This window comes from Crocuta crocuta, unplaced genomic scaffold (genome assembly GCF_008692635.1).
Source record: "Crocuta crocuta isolate KB4526 unplaced genomic scaffold, BGI_CrCroc_1.0 scaffold140, whole genome shotgun sequence".
In the NCBI taxonomy this organism is placed as follows: Eukaryota; Metazoa; Chordata; class Mammalia; order Carnivora; family Hyaenidae; genus Crocuta; species Crocuta crocuta.
Window position 1 is genome coordinate 2,247,041 of NW_027527775.1, and position 18,581 is coordinate 2,265,621.

Below are 18,581 nucleotides of genomic sequence, written 5' to 3' on the forward strand. Positions count from 1 at the left end.
TGCTTTGTGAGGCCACCCAGCGGTAAATGCCAAAGAGACTGGAAACCACATTTGAGGCCATAGTAAACAGTGCCAAGAACTGTGAACTGTTGGCTTCCTAGGAGTTTTCATCAGACGTGGGGATTTTTGTCTTCTCCAGCAATGGCTGTGGGAGACCATAGTGCCCTTACAGATGCGGGTTCCCTCCTCAAAGCTGAAAGAGGCGCAGCCTCCAGTGTTGCCCAGGGCAGGGCACCAATTCTCAGGGGCAGCTCTGAAACAGTATGACCTAGAACAAACTAGTCACCCCCTGGGTGTGCCAGTTTTCAAGCGGCCTGGCAGCCGTGTTTTCAAAAAATATATCCAGATGCTCTGTGTTGCTGCCTTAGAATCTTTGTGCAGCATGTCAGTGTACAGATATGTCAGTAGATCTTTACACTTTGCTTCATTAAATCTCTCCAAGTGTGCTGGTGTCTGGAACGTGCCCAAGGGAACAAGGGACATTTTTAATGTATTAATGTCTGCATTCTTGTTTGCGCCAAGGTGGACAGCAACACAGCGCTGGTTGACAAACTGAAACGATTCCAGCAGGAGAATGAGGAACTAAAAGCTCGGATGGACAAGCACATGGCAATTTCAAGGTAAAAATGGCCCTACTGTTCTGAGCTCCTCCCTTCCAGTGTTGCGTTCTTACCACACTCCGCCCACGTACCTCTGGAAATGGGGTTGAAGTGTGTGGTTAAACAGGTGCTGATTTCCATGTGGAAAACAGGATTGGAGCCCTCCGTGCTTTTACCACAGTGACGTGGAGCAAACAGTGTGTCCCCTAAACAGGCAAGCCATCCCCGAGGCCCTTGGCTTACTGACTCTTAGAGTGGTTTCAGAGAGGGAGCACCCAGGAGCAGCTTGCAGACAGTCCTACGACGGGGAGAAATTTGTGGCAGGGGCAGCCAGCCCACTCTGAACTCACCCCCAAAGGTGCTGTTCCTGTGGCTCATGTACCCAGCGTGTCTCCACCAGCCAAGCGCCCACGTCTTGTAGCTCCATGCAGGACTCCCTTTTGTTTCCAAGAGATTGTTTTGGGGGCTCCAGTGGTAAGAATTTTTGGGGGGCACCTGGGTGGCTCAGTCAGTTGAATGTCTGACTTCGGCTCAGGTCACAATCTCACAGTTTTTGAGTTCAAACCCTGCATTAGGCTCTGCACTGACAGTACAGAGCCTGCTTGGGATTCTCTCTCTCCCTCTCTCTGCCTCTTGCTCACTTGTGTTCTCTCTCTCAAAAATAAACATTTTTATATAAATTTTTAAAATATTTTTGAGAGAGAGCTAGAGCAAGAGTGTGAGTGGGGGAGGGGCAAAGAGAGGGAGACACAGAATAGTAAGCAGGCTCCAGACTCTGAGCTGTCAGCACAGAGCCCGACGTGGGGCTCGAACCCATGAGATGGGAGATGATGACCTGAACCGAAGTCGGATGCTCAACCGACTGAGCCCCCCAGGCGCCCCAATATACTTTTTTTTTAAATGGTAAGAATTTTTTCAAGTTACTTTTAACCCAGATCCACACGGTCGGTGGCTCTTTTTTGTCTTCAAGGCAACTGTCCACCGAGCAGGCTGTACTGCAGGAGTCCCTGGAGAAGGAGTCCAAAGTCAACAAGAGACTGTCCATGGAGAACGAGGAGCTGCTGTGGAAGCTGCACAATGGGGACCTGTGCAGCCCTAAGAGGTCCCCCACGTCCGCCACCGCCCCCTTCCAGCCCCCGCGGAGCCCTGGCTCCTGCCCCACCCCCGGCGTCTCACCCAGATGACCCCTCCTGGCAGCCGGGAGACTGTCGGAAGCATCTGTGACAGGCCTGCGGGACTGACCCCAACCACACTCGCGGGAGCATGCGCCACAGCGGCGGACGTGTAGGGACCACGCTGGAACTGGGCGGGCGCCGCCCCTGAGGCTCCTTCTGAGACTGGAACACTCTGGAGGGAGACTTGGACCCCATCCAAGAGCCCCCTCCCCAAAGACCTCAGAACGGATCCGCAAGGACGGACAGACGGACGCTGTTGCACAAAGCACTTAAGGAACAAGAGGGGCTTGTTCATTGCCCTTTCCACCTAAGCATAGGGGGGGAAGAAAACTCAGGGGGCCCGTTAAGATAAAGATTTATAACCTTTATAATGTTCTTCGCCGCCGACACCTTCTTGGGATTTTTGTTTTGGTCTGAGTGGGGATGCGTGAGTGGAGTGGATGCGACAGACTGTCCTGTGTCTGCTGCCGCCTCCGGCGTCGTGTCCTGAGAGGCCAGCGCTGCACCCGGCTGGGTAGGTACCCCTCACCGAAGAGTGTGCGCGCTTCTGCAAAAGCCATAGGAGGAGCAGCAGCAATTGCTTGAATTAAGACTCTCTACCGCCAACTCGGCTCTGCCCTTGACAGTGGGGAGCGGTCGGTAATGACCGGCGAGCTTGGACCGGCTCATGTCCCTGCAGCTCTGGGTCCTTCTGTGATACCTTGCCGGCAGTCTCTCGGTGTTCAACCGCATCAGTTCATACTAGCTCGGTTTTTTCCTAGGTTTTTAACCTCCCTACGTGAACCTAACATTATACTACAATCTATTTTCTCAGGCTATCAGCAAATATAAGAACCCTAATTTTTCTAAAAATCTATAAAGGAAAGGGCAGTACCGATGGGTTTGCTTCTGCCTTATTTTTACCTTGACCTGAGCTATCCCCACAGATTTAAACTGTTTGCTCTCCCATTACCTTCACTTTCCCCCCTTCCTCCTCTCCACGCCCCACTCCTCGCCAGAGCCACAAATGCAAACCTTCTACCTCCTACCTACTCTTCTCTGGGACAAGGAATAGCTTTTCTAGAGCCAGCTCATCATCAAGGTGCCAAAACCACTTTCCAAACAAACTACGGCCTGGATCTGATGGTACAAATGTCGGGAAACCCTAGAGAGAGTGAAGAACAAGGCATTAGCGAGCTGAATGGATTAAAGGAGGAGTCAGTGCTCACAGATGGGTAGGGCATTGATGTAGTATTTAATAAAACATTCTGGGAAGATAACGGTAAGCTTGCCTGTACTCTTGGAGGAATCCTCTGGTCCTTGAGGAGGTCAGTGGGTGGGAGATGTGATGGGTACCACTCCCTCCAAGTTGCAGTTCAATTTCTCTTCAGAACTTATTACCTCCCCCAATTCTAATACATTTAGAGGGAGGTAGAAGGAAGTGCTGTGGCTTGATCTCCCTCTCCCTGCATGTCAGTATTTACAAACCCGCGTCACTGTCCAGTGGCTGTACAAACAACCCCCATAGTGTGAGAACAGTTTCAGGATACTAGAGGTGGATATTTGAGTCCTCATTTACATGGACACTACGTGGCAAGCTGAGATCCATGATGCATGGTGGTTTTTATTAGTGATTGTGTCTGAAGCCCTTAATCTCCAACAGTGTATTATGTCTGTTACCTTCCATGTTTGCTTCCGATAAATGGGAATTTAGGTTCACTGCCACCTTCTGGAATAGCTCTCTGCTTGCCCTTCTGAGTTATTTTCAATGCCATTAGCCAAAGTTGGGTTTGCCATCCATCTCCTCGGCATGGTGACCCTTGTGCGATTCCCTGCTGTCCTCCATACTGTTTAGGTGTCCGGGGAAATCAGTCTTACACAATTAATACAAAACGTCTCTGGAGAATGGGAGACGTTAGGAGAGAAGGTAGGAAACAAAACAGAGAACTTTAAGATTTTTTTCTTTCCAAACCAAATGTTGTTCACGTAGGATGCAAAATGTTGGCACGTCATAAAAATGTGTAAACTGTAGTTGTGCTCAGTTTGTAGTGTTGGAAAATGTATTTTACTTTGATCAAATAAATAATGCTGGAATATTCAACCTAAGGATTGCAACGTCTGACCTATGGCACCCTCTGAAGCGTCACCTGGTTTTTAGCCTTTCGCAAGTTACCTGTGACCATTTGTCTCCTCTTCAGCTGTTTCCCCAGGAGCTTCTAATGCAACCACACAGCTGCTCGTGGGCTGAAATCTGGTTCACAGAGCTGGACTCACAGGTAAGCTGCTCTCAGTTCCCAGCTCTGTGTATGGGAGAAACTTCAACTGATTTTAACAATTTCTGCTGCGTAAGGTAAGAAAATGGGAACAGCCAAAGTTTAAATATTTTTGAAGGGTAAAAAAAAAAAAGCCCAAATGAAGCTAGATCTTTCTTGAATCAGAAATCTACTTTATATTGAAAGTTAAAGTTTTAAAAAACACATGTAGTTCTTACTGAATGACTCATCTAGAACTAGTACTTTTGGGTGTAGCAGCTTAGAAAAGGGTGGGAGTTTTTGATCCCTTCACATCATTTTGCGTATATAATTGAACCATATTTTACTCCATTTATATATCTCTCATATTGTGGAATAGAATCTTGGGTATTGACCCGAACATTGCCCCCAACAAGTCCTTCTGGATGTACTTCAACCTAAAAAACAAACTTAGCCCATTTTGTATTTTTTACAAAAATTTGCCCATTTAATAGAAATGAGTATACAAAGTTGTTAACATCTATGCTTTTTTATAAAAAGTAGAAATGCATATACGTAGGTAAGCAATCAAAATACATGCTTTCTGTCAGAGGAGTTAACACTTCTATTATTAGACCAGAAGACTTCCTTTTAGTTTGGATGTCTGGGTCTGACTCACAGGGCTGGGGGTGGGGTTTGGCACTGGACACCAGCCTCCGGCAAAGCATTAGGCAAGAGAACCCTGAAGCCGGTCATGTACACAGGTGAACTTCCCATCCATTCATTCGACTTCATTTTCCAAGTCAGGAAAACTCAACAGTGGTCGCTACTGTCGTCTCCCCCTGGAGATTCTGAGCAGTGCAAATGTAGTACCCTACATCAGTGGTCTCAAAGTCTTCGATGGTCATGATGCTCTGGGAGATTCTCGTGGTGTGCCCCTGTCCTCTGTGGATCAGCCGCNAGCAGCAAGCTGCTATAAACAGGTCCCATTCACCCAACACCGCAGGGTCATCTTACCAGTGCCAAACCCACGAGGACTGTGGTATGCATAGCACAGGGGAGCTTTTACAGTATACCCAAGCCTTATACTGTTGGGAGCGCTCTTTTTGCTCTTCAGTAAGTTTCTACTTAATATGAAATTCTTCTGGAACCCCAGCAGCATAGAACGAGTATTAAGCAAGAAACCTAGATAAAAATTTCAATTGCTCCCCTCCTCACAGTGCCCACTCGATAGTTCTGTGATTCCAGAATTTACAGCCAGTAAAGCCTGAAGCCCTCACTGGGTAAGTGAACCAGAGCTCCCCAAGGTTCAGATTTGGGGAAGGGAGTGGTAGAATTCATCAGCTAGGCCAAAGGACTCCAGTGGGAGCTAAGTCGTATCAAGCATGGATAACACCATGCCCTGCATGACATAATTCCCTATTTCTAGAAAGTGAGATGGTCACTTTGGAGATGCTACGACCAGCTTTGGTGACAGGAATCTAGTGTGTTCTGGATTCTTTTTGAACAGGGTTGTAATAGTACCAGTATTACTACACTTTCTGCTCATAAAACANGCTGACAGCTCAGAGTCTGAAGCCTGCTTCGGATTCTCTCTCCCCTTCTCCCTCCCTGCCCCCTCCCTGCCCCATACTCGGTTTCTCAAAAATAAACAAACATTAAAATGATCACATTTTAGAAAGTTCAATTTTGGCGCGCCTGGGTGGCTCAGTCTGCGTCTGACTTTGGCTCAGGTCATGATCTCACAGTTCGTGGGTTCGAGCCCCGCGTCGGGCTCTGTGCTGACAGCTAGCTCAGAGCCTGGAGCCTGTTTCAGATTCTGTATCTCCCTCTCTCTCTCTGACCTGCCCCTGCTCAAGCTCTCTCTCAGAAATAAAACATTTTAAAAAAAGTTCAATGTTTAAGGGAGAGATTTGAGCATACTTCAATTGCTTCAAGAAGTGAGGAATTAGGCCAATTGGAAGAGACTGAATTTACACAGCAATGGGATTTTTCCAGTAGCTCTCGTCATGGAGAAGGGGTACAAGCATGTTCTCTAGAGCGGTATTTCCCTGGACAGTGGGAGGAGAACAGGCAGGCAAGGAGTTGAGGGCGCGGGCAGAGAGCGTAGCAGTGGCGAGCCCTGGAACCCAAGCTGGGTGGGCGGGGAGGGCAGGAGGGCAGTGGGGAGCGCAGGCGCAGATGGTGAAGATGAGGACACACACAGAGGGGTCAGTGAACACTGAGCAACAATCTGGGCAAGGATGAGGTGGTTCATCACGACAATGTCTGACTCAGTGAGTGATTCGCATGTGGGAGCAGATGTGGCTGCGGGCAGGCTGATGGTGCAGCTGAGGGAGGGGTCCTTGAGGCGGAGGGTCAAGACGGTCAGTGGACTAGGCTGATAGCTCCAAGTGGATGTTGACATCACCCAGTGATGAGGAGGACCAGGAGCTAAGAAGGGGAGTGAATGGAAAGGAGAAGAGAAAGCTGATGGGGCCACAAGACTCGGAGGAGCAGAGGTTCCTGACAGAAAATGAGAGCACAGGGTGAGGAAGGGGGCATACACACCAGAAGAACTTGACCTTAGTTGGGGAGGGATGGTGCCCTTAGGAGACCACAGATTTTGATTACAACAGAGAGGATGCTCTCATCAGAGAGTGTTCTAAGAGGCTGGAAGAACTGGAGAAGCGCTGATCCATCACACAGAGACAGTACTGGAGCAAGCAATGGGTGAAGGGAGTCCAGGGGTCTTAGCTCAGGGTCACAGGCAATTCTAGAAATGGCAGTGCAACAAAGGAGCCTTTAAGAACAGCATTCTGTGCCCCCCAATTTCCATCCACAGTTGGGAAGAGCAGTGTCTGATACCGGCTAGCTGGAAGGGACTACACTCTTGGCACTCGTAGGCGCAGGCTTACCTTCCACGTAGAGTAGTTGGTACTTGACTGAGATCTGGGACTTGCCCCCAGCCTCCGCTTTGCAGTAGACCACCCCCTGCTGGTCAGAATGAGGTTGCAGATACACAAAGCCCCTCTTCATGTCGTAAACAATGTCTGTTCCATTGGCTGGGATTTCCTTGGCAGGGAACTCCCTGTGCAGGGTGACTTTGGCTGACAGGACAGTCACTCGACAAGGAACCACAGCCGGCCTGTCCCGGTTCAGGTAGACAACATCAAAGTAACTGGGGGAAGGGACAAAGAGTTCTCCTTTCTCTGCAAAGGGAAAGAGATTTATTTATTCTGGAGAAACAAGGTAAGAGTGCTTTAAGGATTTTTACATTCTTTGGGCACAGAGAGGAGACTGGCAATATACTCAGATACTGAGTCTTTACGCATAGAAAAAGCTGCTCTTCAATGCTTTTCCTTTTTTGTTAAAAAAGATTTTACTTCCCATCTCCTTAAAGGTAACAAAAGGGTATTGGTGGAAGCCCAAGTCAGGCCCACGAATTCCCCTACTAAGAAAGCTGAGGAGTCAGGTTTCCTTATGTTAAGAGCAGTTTTATAACCTGTGAAGAGGGGCTGTTGGGTGACTCAGTCAGCTGAGCCTCCGACTGCAGCTCAGGTCAGGGATCCCACGGTTCCTGAGTTCAAGCCCCACATCATCAGGCCTCAGTGCGGTTGGCACAGAGCCTGCTTCAGATCCTCTGTCTGTCTCTCTCTTTCTCTCTGCCCCTCCCCCACTTGTGCTCTCAAAAACAAACAAACATTTAAAAAAACCAAAAACAATCCTGGGAACAGCGTGCTATAACTCTGGAGACGTTAGCCCAAAGCCTGTGCTCAGTCACTGAGAGCGGCTCCCCAGCACAGCGAAGCCTCCGAGAGGCCCGGCTAAGGGAGGGCCCTGTACCCTTGCCTGACCTTACAGCCCAGAGGACCGTGTTCCTGCCAGTTAATGGAGAGAGAATCAAGGAAGGACAGATGAGGAACCCACTAGCCTCAGCTTGTCTAACTGTGGTCTCAGAAGTTCTTATAGCCTGAAATTCTCCCTATATTTTTAAGTTCTAGATGATGGCATTGGCTCTTACAGAAATGAGAGAAACAAGAACTGGCCTGCTTGTACAAACATTCCTCAGAAGGGTCAAAGGGCTGTGGGTTAGAGTTCTGGTTTTGGTTTTTTGTTTGTTTTCTGGCATGGCACATTAAATCCTCTGTTTTCTAGATGCTAGCGTCACGGAATACTACGGGAATTGCTAAGAGAAATCTTTGAACTTAAACATACTCCAACATTTGTTCATTGCTTCCCACAATGTTCCTGTGGAATAATTATATAATGGTTATTATAACAAATAATTATTCTTGGCTTTCTCCTTCACTAGCCCTCTTTATGCCACACTCATGTGATGTTTGAGGTTGGGGACAGTATTCCTAGACACAACATCAAATGTCTTTGTGGGCCAAAGAGCTCTTTGGCTGTGAGTGCCAAGTTCACTGTCATGGAGGTCCTTCCCTGGCTCTGAGATCAAAAAGGAGTAGGTCATGGATCAATGAGTCTCCATCTTTTGCAAGGCTTCCTACCAGCCTGGGTGACGTGTGCCACCTTAAGGATAAACTGACTTTCAGGCTTAGTTACGGGGCACCTTGGTCAATGCCATTTCCAACACCTATGTGTTCACACAGAGTAAGTCTACGTGGCCTTGGTTGGATCAACTTCATCTCTGGGCTTCCACATCCCCATTTGGAGAGGAAAGACTCTAGGAGTAAAGATAGCTTTTGCTCAAAAGCACCTCAGGAATTTCTCATTGTAAGATTTTGAAGTAACTTTCTTTTAAGTTTTTATAGAGGAAACTGAGCCAATAAACAAAACTAGCAGCATAAGTGAAAAATCCAAATTCTAGAACACAAAAATGTGGTCTTACTTCTTGTTACTATAAAACAATTTGAAAGAAGTGACCTCACCAGTTGCTTTAACAAACAAACAAAAAAACTGTAGTAAATTCTATCCACCAACAAAAAACTTTGCTGAAGTTCATTTAAACATTTTAGATTACATATGCCCCCTTGCAAACATATTTGTATCTTTTCAAGTAGATGACGAGCATTACTTTAAGAAAACTAAACACATGGAGGGGCGCCTGGGTGGCTCAGTCGGTTAAGCGTCCGACTTCAACTCAGGTCATGATGTCACAGTTCGTGGGTTCGAGCCCCACATCAGGTTCTGTGCTGACAGCTAGTTCAGAGCCTGGAGTCTGTTTCAAATTCTGTGTCTCTCTCTCTCTCTCTCTCTCTCTCTGACCCTCCCCTGCTCACGCTGCCTCCGACTCTCAAAAATAAATAAAAATATTTTTAAAAAAAAAAACAAAAAACTAAACACATGGAAATTTGGATTTCCAAAAAAAAAAAAAAAAAAACAACCCAAAGTCTATAAATTAAAATCCAAATTTCAACAAACTCTGTATTTAGTAAAGTGCTCATTAATGTGGTTTTACTACATATGATCATTGGAGCCCAAGCCTTTTGGGATGAGAAAGCCCCACCACGGGTAATGTTCTCCTCCTTGAACTGGGCAGTTGTTATGTGTGTGTTCATTTGAGGATAATTTATTGAGCTGTATACTTGTGTAGTTTTCTTTGTATATATTATACTTCAATAAAAAGGAAAAAAAACCTTCTGAAACCCTCTCAGATAAAGATTAAATATAATATGGGACAGTGGCTTAATCAAAAATTGCACAAATGAACAACAGTTGAAAAGAGGCTTCACAGTGTTTGCAATCAAACTCTGGGAAACATACAAACATAATGAATGCCAGACGTTTCTCTATGTGGGTCGTGGGGAAGCATATGTTCTGAAAGAATTGGAGCCCAGCAGTGGGAGGCTCAGCTTCCACAACAGCTCATCTTGGTTTTGCAAACCCACCCATGCCTGGAGAGACAAATGGTAAACCCTGTACTGAAAATCCAGTTGGCCTCTTGGCTTGGGGTTGAGAAAAGAGAAAATGATACAACCTATTAGTCTGCGTCCCTTTTTGATTCAAGTTCCTTTACAATTGAAGTAAATAGTTTAATAAATATTTTAGCCTTCCTTTGATTCACTAAAGAGCTTCCCACAAATTAAGAACAAGGACCTGGTCCCAAAACTCAAAGACAGCCCTTAACCCTAATGGGACATTCGGCTCAAGGGAAGGAAGTCTTTGGTTCAAAATGTCAAGTCAAAACCCAATCTTTTAGAAAGACGTGACAGTGCTAACCATGGCAAAGAATCTTCATTCTGTGATGTGAAATGTGGTATCAGTCCTTGTCCAGAATAAAAGGCTGTAAGGGCACATGGGCAAGTCTGTGCAGCACGTTCCAGAATGAGGATCAGAAGGGATTACCTGTGAACAACTGTTAGCAATTCTTCCGGCAACACCAGTGATGCTACCCGGTGTCTTTCTGCCTACCAATCTACCCACCACCTTGTCCTAGAAATGGATTAAGGCAGTAAGAACATTAGATCCTCAGTCAGAAAAACAGGGGCTGATTCTTGACTCCCCATTACCAGTCATGGAACACTGAACAAGTCACCTTGCCTTTTAAAGTCCCAGTGTCTGCATCATTATTTCTAAAATAGAGATGGTCAAGTAGCTTCTACTTATTTCCTAGGGGTGTGGCAAAAACAAAAGGAGATCCACGTGACTTCAACATTATAGAGTGCTCTCTGCTAATGCATCTTCTGGTGAGCTGTGTGCGTGGGAGGGAAATACAGGACATTTGCTAGCATTCGTTAGTGGCCAGGGTAGAACATAGTTTGGGTCCCAGGCCTCAGTCACAGTAGATCTGAAGGGTGGAGGGACTCAGGACATAGACAAGGCTCATGAAGGCCCCTGCCTGGACACTAAGGACGCAGTCTGGCTTTACCAGAGTTGCCAGGACAATAGTAGCTCCTGGCGGCCGCATCTGTAAGATTGCTGAAAGCTATTCCTCACCTCTGAGGCTGTTGGAGAACATCATACCCCAAACCTCAGAGTTCAGCCGGCTCTGCAGAGTGAGCTATTCCTCAAGTGTCTGCTTCTCCAGGAGCAAGTTTCACCTGGCAGACACATACCTGACACTGCAGCCGAGACCGGGTCTCCACTCCGACCTGTGCGTGTCTGTGCCCTTCACGCAGCACAGGGATGGGGGCAGGAGCCACATGGCCCGCAGGCTTTGGGAATCGTGCCCCCAAAATTTCAGCTCACAGCATGCTGAGAGCAAATATGAGGAGGCCTTTAGCTAAGCATTGTATGACCGTGGAGGCTCTAGAAAGGAGATGATAATGGGTCCTGAGAGCACAGTGACTGAACGTCCACAGCAATGCTGCTGGGCAGAGCTTTCTGTAATGAGAGACGTGTTTCCTGTCTGCAACGTCCAGGAGAGCCACGGGCCACATGTGGCAATGGAGCACTCGAAACAGGGCAAGTGCCCCTCAGAAATTGAGTTTTAAATGGTTTAATTTTAAAAGATTTCTACTTAAATGCAAATAGTCGCACATGTCTAGTGGCTGCCATATTGGCCAATGTAGGTACAGGCTCTGGAATCAGACAGCCTGTAAATCCTGGTAATGCCACTTACCTGTACGACCCAAAGGATGTATTTCATCTCTCTAGACCTCTGCTTCCCCATGTAAACAACGGAAATGACATAAGGACTTCCCCTGGAGGGTCACTGGGAGACTTCCGTGAGATAATGGACATACGCTGACAGAGCCTGCCGCACAGGGAGTGCTCGGATTATCACTGTTAGGTACTCGGCACACGGTGGGAACCTAGAACTCTGGGCCGAGTCCAGAATTCTGAAGAATCCCACCGACACGCCAAATGGTTTACCTGTAAAAAAGATGTAGGTGGAGCCGGTTTTGGTCTCGTCCTTCCTGCAGATGTAGCCCTGACAGAGCTGTCCCCAGCAGCTAAACTCGCCCGTGTCCGCGGCCGTGGAGTTGACCAGAGTCAGCTGCCCATAGCGCTCGTGCTGCCTCACGCTGTCAATGGAAGCAAAGCCCACTCACACTGGGGCTGGGGGCCCGCAGGCGGCCCCCCCTGCTCCGCTGTCCCCGCACGCAAGTCCCCCGTGCTCTGGGCAGCATGGCCTCTCTCAAGTGCCACCAACTAGGAAGAGCTGTTTGGGGGGAAAGTGTGTGGAAGGGCAGGGGGTAGTCAGAGAAGCTTCTAAAAGGAAGCAAAAAATGACAATTATGTTTTATAACAAGAGATTCTCTTCCACTTCAGAACTGGTTTCCTGAAGTAAAATCACTGGTGCGTTAGCAAGGCAGCCACACAAAGTCAGCCAAAAAGCCTTGGCCAGGTGTTTTGCTTTCATGTTTGCTCCTAATGAGCCCATTTAAAGAGCAGTCAACGTGAAAGAAAGCACACAGCATGTTGGCCAGTGTGCAAAATCTCTTGGATCAATAAGGGTAAGTCTCTGAATATAAGCCTGGGATCTTTGAGATGCCACATTTTATAATAAAAATGAAAACTCTGAGGGCTCCTAGGTGGCTCAGTCACACAAGCATTTGACTTAGGCTCAGGTCATGATTTCACGGTTCATGGGTTCGAGCCCCACATCAGGCTCTGTGCTGACAGCTCAGAGCCTCAGGCCTGCTTCAGATTCTGTGTCTCCCTCTCTGTCTGCCCCTCCCTAGCTCATGATCTGTCTGGCTTGCTCTCTCTCAAAAATAAGTAAACATTAGAAAATAAATAAAAACTTTCCTTTGGGGAAAAATGCTCAGTTGCTAAGATGCTGAGCCCCAATTATGCAGCCCACCTCTGGTACAGTGCTTAGAACTTTTGAGCATTTAACTTTTCCTCTGACCTCACACTATTATTACTTCTACTTTTATTTTCTCATTTTGTATCTCTTGTATTTGTAGTTTGTTGTATGTGAATATATTTGCAAACTGCTTCAGTTCTTTCTGGAATGAGGAGGAACATAAATATTAATACTAAACTCTATTATTAGCTGAGGGTAATGGTGATTAAGTATATTGTGTTGTGACAGGAATCCAGATGTATCATCAATGGGACACATATTCCCCTGCGGTTTATGAGCCTCTGAGTGTGGGCACACCAAAATAAATGGTTTTAATCCGAGGATGCATCTCAAATAGCCAAATGGCTCACCCCTGTGAGATCCACATACTTCTGTGATGTAGTGGAGACTGTCCGGTTGTATTGTGCAACAACATCAGCGTGGTAGCCACACTAAATTTAGCAAAGAACCAAATGTCTGGTTGGTCAGTCCTAAACACAGCCCCGCTCTGGTTCACCGCTGAAGAGCTGCCTTGCCCACCAGTGCCTTCGCACTCCCACGCCATCAACTACCTCCTTTCAATGGAACGGAAATCTCTCCTCCTTCAGGAAGCTTTTAATTAGAATCAACTCTCCCTTTCTCCTAGTGATGTAATTACCTCCCTTGTTCTCTATCCCTCAGACACCCATGGCTTCCTGTTATTACAATGGATGGTAAAAACTCTGAGGGCGGGGTCTGGGCCATATTTGTTTTATATTCCCTAAGCAACAAATCTGTGCAGAGTACACAGTAAAGATTTTCTAGAAATGATTGGACTGAAATTGAACTGAACCACAGGATTGGAACTGGGAAGAACCTTAAAGAGAAGGCACCCATCCAGCGATGACTGGGAAAGAAGAAACAAAGAAAAAAGAAAAAGGCATCCAGCTCCCAGCATTGCAGATGAAGAAACTGAGTCTCAGAAAGAAGTGACTTCCCTGAGACCTACAGCTGGTGGATACTGAGTCAATTACTTATGTCAATTAAGTATGTACTAAATAGTCACTCGTTAGACAAGCAAACACAAAGAAAGTTCTGCATGCCATACCAGATTCATTGCATTATTCTAATTATAGCTTAATTACACATAATTGCAGACGAGTAGTAATTATTGTGAAAACCACTACAACAATGACACATAATACACCCCCCACATTGGAGATAGCACAGCAAATAAAAAACAGTGGACCTCAAGGATATTACAGCCCAGGTAGGTGGTTAAAACTAATACACATGAAAGGATCAGAGAATAAGGGGTATTCAAAACAAGGACAATAGGAATTCAGACAAGGGATTCATCCTTGTGGGTTGAAGAGGCTGAAGGCAGCTTTGAGGAGGAGATCAGACATGCTGGACTTTAAAGGCGGGGGTGGAGAGGCAGGGGCAGTGAGCTCCCTTGCTCGGGAAACTACAGTCCGCAGAGGGCTGGGACGGACCTGGTCTGCTCTTTTTACTGCACCGCCACAGCCTGAGTGCATGGTGGGTGGAAGGCACTCAATACTGATTTAAGGCTTTAACGCATTCACCACAGAGGATACAGAGGGAGGGGGTTGGGAGGCCCGGGGCATTTGGCTGAGAACAGGCATCAGGGACCAGGTCTGGAGGTGGGAAGTGATGGCCACTTTAGCCAGGGCACGAGGTGGATGTGGGACAGGAAGGAGGAAGGGGGGAGACCGAGAGCCCGTTGCTGTGATGAACAGCACAGCAAGTGCTGGGGTGGGCTGGGCGCCCGCAGAGGAACGGAAGCAAATTCAAGGCAAACTTTTGACAGACTGGGTATAAGAAGTGGAAGAAAGAGCTATATCAGTAATGACCACTCAATTTGTATTTCTGTGTTAGAAAGACTGGGGCAATGACCAAAAATGTAATTTCAATTGTGAGGACAGAGTTGACTTTCAGCAGATAAGAAATGGAAAGGTGGAAAGAAAACAGAGGTGGATGTCTTCCTAGGTAGACCAAAATATCTGTCCACATTCCCTATAGAGCTCAGAACTGGGGTACAAAATCAGTATGTAATTAATCAACATATCGAGCACCTCCTGTGGACCCAACATTTGGTAGCACTGTAGTAATAGAAAGTACTAGATGCCACTCCTACCAAGAAAGGAATTGGGCGCAAAGAAATTTAGCACTTAGGAATAACCCTACCACCATGAAATCTGCACACTGTATCTTTAGCAGGATTGGGGGTGGAAGGAAGGAAATGCACTGGAAAACATTTCTGAATTTTTCCACCCCCTCTTGTATGCAAACAATATAAAACAGGAAACAAACTGTTTAGCGGGATTACAGTTTAAATGCCTGGATTTGAAATGTCCGTTTCTTTAATGGCCTCACACAGCCCCGGCAGCAGTTTTTCCAAAGAGATGGACTATGACCTATGTTTCTCTGGAGGCAGAGTCTGCACGAAGAAATGGAGACAAGGATTCAATGCGCCCTGCAAAGCACTGGGAGACCCTCACACAAGTACTGTCCCCTTCTCTTTTATAACACTTAACAAATCCCCAGGAATGGAATGGTGGATGGTGTAAAGTTTAAGTGGAGGAAAAAAGGTGCTACATCAAAGTGCCCCCAAAAAGTGTATTTAAGATGAGTAGAATTTACACTGATTGGAGGTAGCTCTGAACATCCTAGAACATCTCAGCTTAGGTCTTTCTCTTCCAAACGTGCCCTTCCAGACCTGGCTCACAGTAAGCTCAATGAAGGACAAGTCAAAGTTTCAAAGAGTATTCAAAATTTACAACCATGTATGTGCGTGCATGCATGTGTGAATGTCTTCCATTGGGGTCCTGTGGCCTTTACAGTCCACTCCCATCAATGGAGGCTTGAAGCTTCCAGCATGTTGCCCATCCTACTCTTCTCTGGAGGCGGTAGATAGGGAGGTTCTATCTTGGGATGGCATAGAGGAGGAGGTTGACAGCTCTCAAAGTTAGGGACCACTGTTGACCTCACCTGGGGCAGTGACCAGGTAACGGTGGTAGGGTCCATGCTCCTATCCTTCCTCCAGACTCTACAAGCCAAAGGCAGAAGGTAAGCCCTTCATTACAAAATAACTAGTCATCAGTCCCATGAATACTTAATGATCATAAGTTAAATGGGAGGTTCTGAAGTGCAGAGTAAGAGACACAATGATACTTAAGTAGTTTACTGCTCTCAAGTTACCCCCAAACAAAATGCCATGGGAAGCCCAATGAGGGTAACCAGGCAAAGCTTCAGGGCTGAGAGCATCTTGGGGGAAGAGAAGGACTCTTCACAGGCACAAAGTAGGGGGCATGCATTCCACAGGAAAGAGATCCCCTGAAAAGAGACAAAAGGCAGTTTGGTTCATGTCAAAGAGATCTTTGACTGGAACACAGGTGGGAAGAGGTTGATGCTGACGGTCATGGGAGGCATAAGATCCTGCACTTTGGAGACACAGTGACAGGATTCAAACCCCAACACGACTTGAGATTCCTTAGCTAGGAGACGTGGAGCTCATGCCTGCCACATTCTGGCTACACTTAGGAGTGCAGGCATTGCGCTAAGCGCTTTGGATACGTTCAAGACCTAGAACAGTGCCTGGCACAGAGTGAGTGCTTAATACATTTTGGATACTGCTATTATGATGGTCCTCTAGTTTTCATGACCACATTAGGATGGAGGTACAATTTTTCTTTTTCTTTTTTTTTTTTTTAATTTTTTTTTTAATGTTTTTTTTATTTCTAGGAGAGAGAGAGAGAGACAGCGTGAGCAGGGGAGGGTCAGAGAGAGAGGGAGTCACAGACTGAAACAGGCTCCTGGCTCTGAGCTGGCAGTCAGCACAGAGCCCGACGCGGGGCTCGAACCCACGAACTGCGAGATCATGACCTAAGCGAAAGTCGGACGCTTAACCGACTAAGCCACCCAGGCGCCCCCTGGAGGTACAATTTTTCCTTTTACTGATGAGGACACTGAAACTTAGAGAAGTACCTTGTCCAAAGTCTTCCAACTGGGAACAGTAGAGCTTCTAACCCTAGCGTCACAGACTCAGCTTACAAATGTTCATAAATAAAAAGGGCATGGATTTCCATCCTACTGAAATGAAATCCAGGAATTGTGACTAAGAGATGGTGCCTCTAACTGGCTTGCAAATCCCATTAAATAAGGACACACGCATACACACACCACAATAAAAAACATGGAAGATATGGTTTTAGCTGAGTAATATTTGTGATAGTCTGTTTTCTATTTAAACAGCCAATTAACAGTTCACTAAGTGGAGCATCTGGGTGGCTCAGTCGGTTAAGCATCTGAATGCTTAATTTTGGCTCAGGTCATGATTTTACAGTTCATGAGCCCCAGACTCAAAATAAAGAAATAAACATTTAAAAAACCAATTCAGTGAGTAACTGAAGAGAACAGGCGTAAGAAAACAACTAGTTATTAAACATCTACGCTATCATGGACAGAACTTGAGGTGCACATTACTTTCTCTGAATCCCATGAGATGGAGATGGTCAAACTAATAATGGCTAAAACGTAACTAGTGCTTCATATGTGTTAAGTACTGTTTTAATCCCATTAAAGATTCTGACTGATTTCATCCTCATAAAACATTATGAAACAGGTGCTATTGAGGAGCCTGAAATTAAGTCCTCCATCAGAAACAACCTCAGGCTGCACGGGTCCCAGTTCCAGGAAAAGCCTCAGCTGAAGCCCCCCTCGGACCGCCCTCGGATCTGCCAATCAAAAGAAATGTGTCACATTCCTGTAGTCTTGGAGACGAGTCAGGGCTGGGAGCTGCAGGTAGTTACTTTGTACAAACTTGCCAATCAATCACCGCTTGCAGAAGCCCCGCGTAGATTCTCTGAGCCCACCTCATAATTGGTCATTTTAAAAGCCTCTCAAAGGTCATGATTGGGTCCCGCCAAATGTAACAGACGCCTTGCAGATACTGAATGGTCAAAACGGTTACTATGCTGTTACTATGGGTGCTGTACAATTATGACTGGCGCTTATGTAATGATGCAAAACGTACAACGTGTGCACAGTAACACCCCCCGCCCTTCCCCCATAAAACCCCTGCTCGCCACTGTTCCGGGCTTCACCTTGCTGCTGCTGCTGTGCCGGGAGGCGGGTGAGCCCCTGCTCGAGCTTGTAATAAAGACCCTTTTGTTCTTGCATCGTGCTGGCTCCTTGGAGGTCTCTGGGGACTCGCGATTCGGGCATAACACTATTATCCTCCCCAAGTTATAGTTGAGCAAACTAAGGCTGGAGAGGCTCGGTGACTTTCCCATGTAAGTACTGGAACCACAGGAGAAGGATTCGAAGGCTTCAATAATGTTCCCAGGGCCACTCAACTATATGAACCCAGATATTGTGTACTGGAAACCCTGTTGCCTCTATTGACATAAAAGAGAAGCATAGGGAGCAAGAGAAAAAGATGCAATCCCAAATCTGCCTTATTCAGCATGCACTTCAAAAATTAATTTGGTTTCTACCATATACAAGGTGCTGTGCCAAGCATCAGAGGAGATAAAGATTCGTGTGTATTTGCTTGTTCACATTTCAAGTGTACACGGCCTTGTGTTTAAGCTTCTTTTTAAGAATGTGTCAGAAAATAATCGCTCTATGATATGCTGGGAATGGAGCCATATCGACAAAGTACAAACCCTGGGAAACAGACAGCTGGTAAAACATATCAAAGTTTCACAGTTTATGATTTAAAAGAGAAGGATGATGAAAGGAAATATGTTTGAGAAACTAGTAGGGAACCAAATATGCAAAATGAGGAACAAAGTGAATACAGTTTCAATATCAGAAACTAAGCTGAAAAGTCCCTCCCTCTCTCTTGCTTTCTTCCTTCCCTCCCTGCCACTCTCTCCCCCTCCCGCCCACCACACCCCCCCCCCATCCTGTA

At 46.5% G+C, this 18,581-nt stretch overlaps 2 protein-coding genes across 10 annotated transcripts in view; one reads left to right on the forward strand and one right to left on the reverse strand.

The window, feature by feature from the left end:
- The window catches only part of MTUS1 (microtubule associated scaffold protein 1), a 176,584-nt gene extending 172,730 nt beyond the window's left edge, over nucleotides 1–3,854 (forward strand). For 7 of the 9 annotated variants that reach the window (XM_077772474.1, XM_077772476.1, XM_077772482.1 and 4 more), the window contains 2 exons: nucleotides 523–620; nucleotides 1,570–3,854. In XM_077772474.1, the coding sequence (XP_077628600.1) occupies nucleotides 523–620; nucleotides 1,570–1,783 (312 nt within the window). In that variant the 3' untranslated portion in view covers nucleotides 1,784–3,854. The remainder of the gene's footprint in view (nucleotides 1–522; nucleotides 621–1,569) is intronic. The other 2 variants (XM_077772504.1, XM_077772512.1) reach the window with 1 other exon arrangement.
- A 2,165-nt stretch (nucleotides 3,855–6,019) lies between these two features.
- PDGFRL (platelet derived growth factor receptor like) overlaps nucleotides 6,020–18,581 on the reverse strand; it is a 61,293-nt gene continuing 48,731 nt past the window's right edge. Inside the window, exons 3-5 of the mRNA XM_077773083.1 lie at nucleotides 11,746–11,897; nucleotides 6,882–7,175; nucleotides 6,020–6,489 (exon numbers count right to left, since the gene is read on the reverse strand). Of these exons, the coding sequence (XP_077629209.1) occupies nucleotides 6,020–6,489; nucleotides 6,882–7,175; nucleotides 11,746–11,897 (916 nt within the window). The remainder of the gene's footprint in view (nucleotides 6,490–6,881; nucleotides 7,176–11,745; nucleotides 11,898–18,581) is intronic.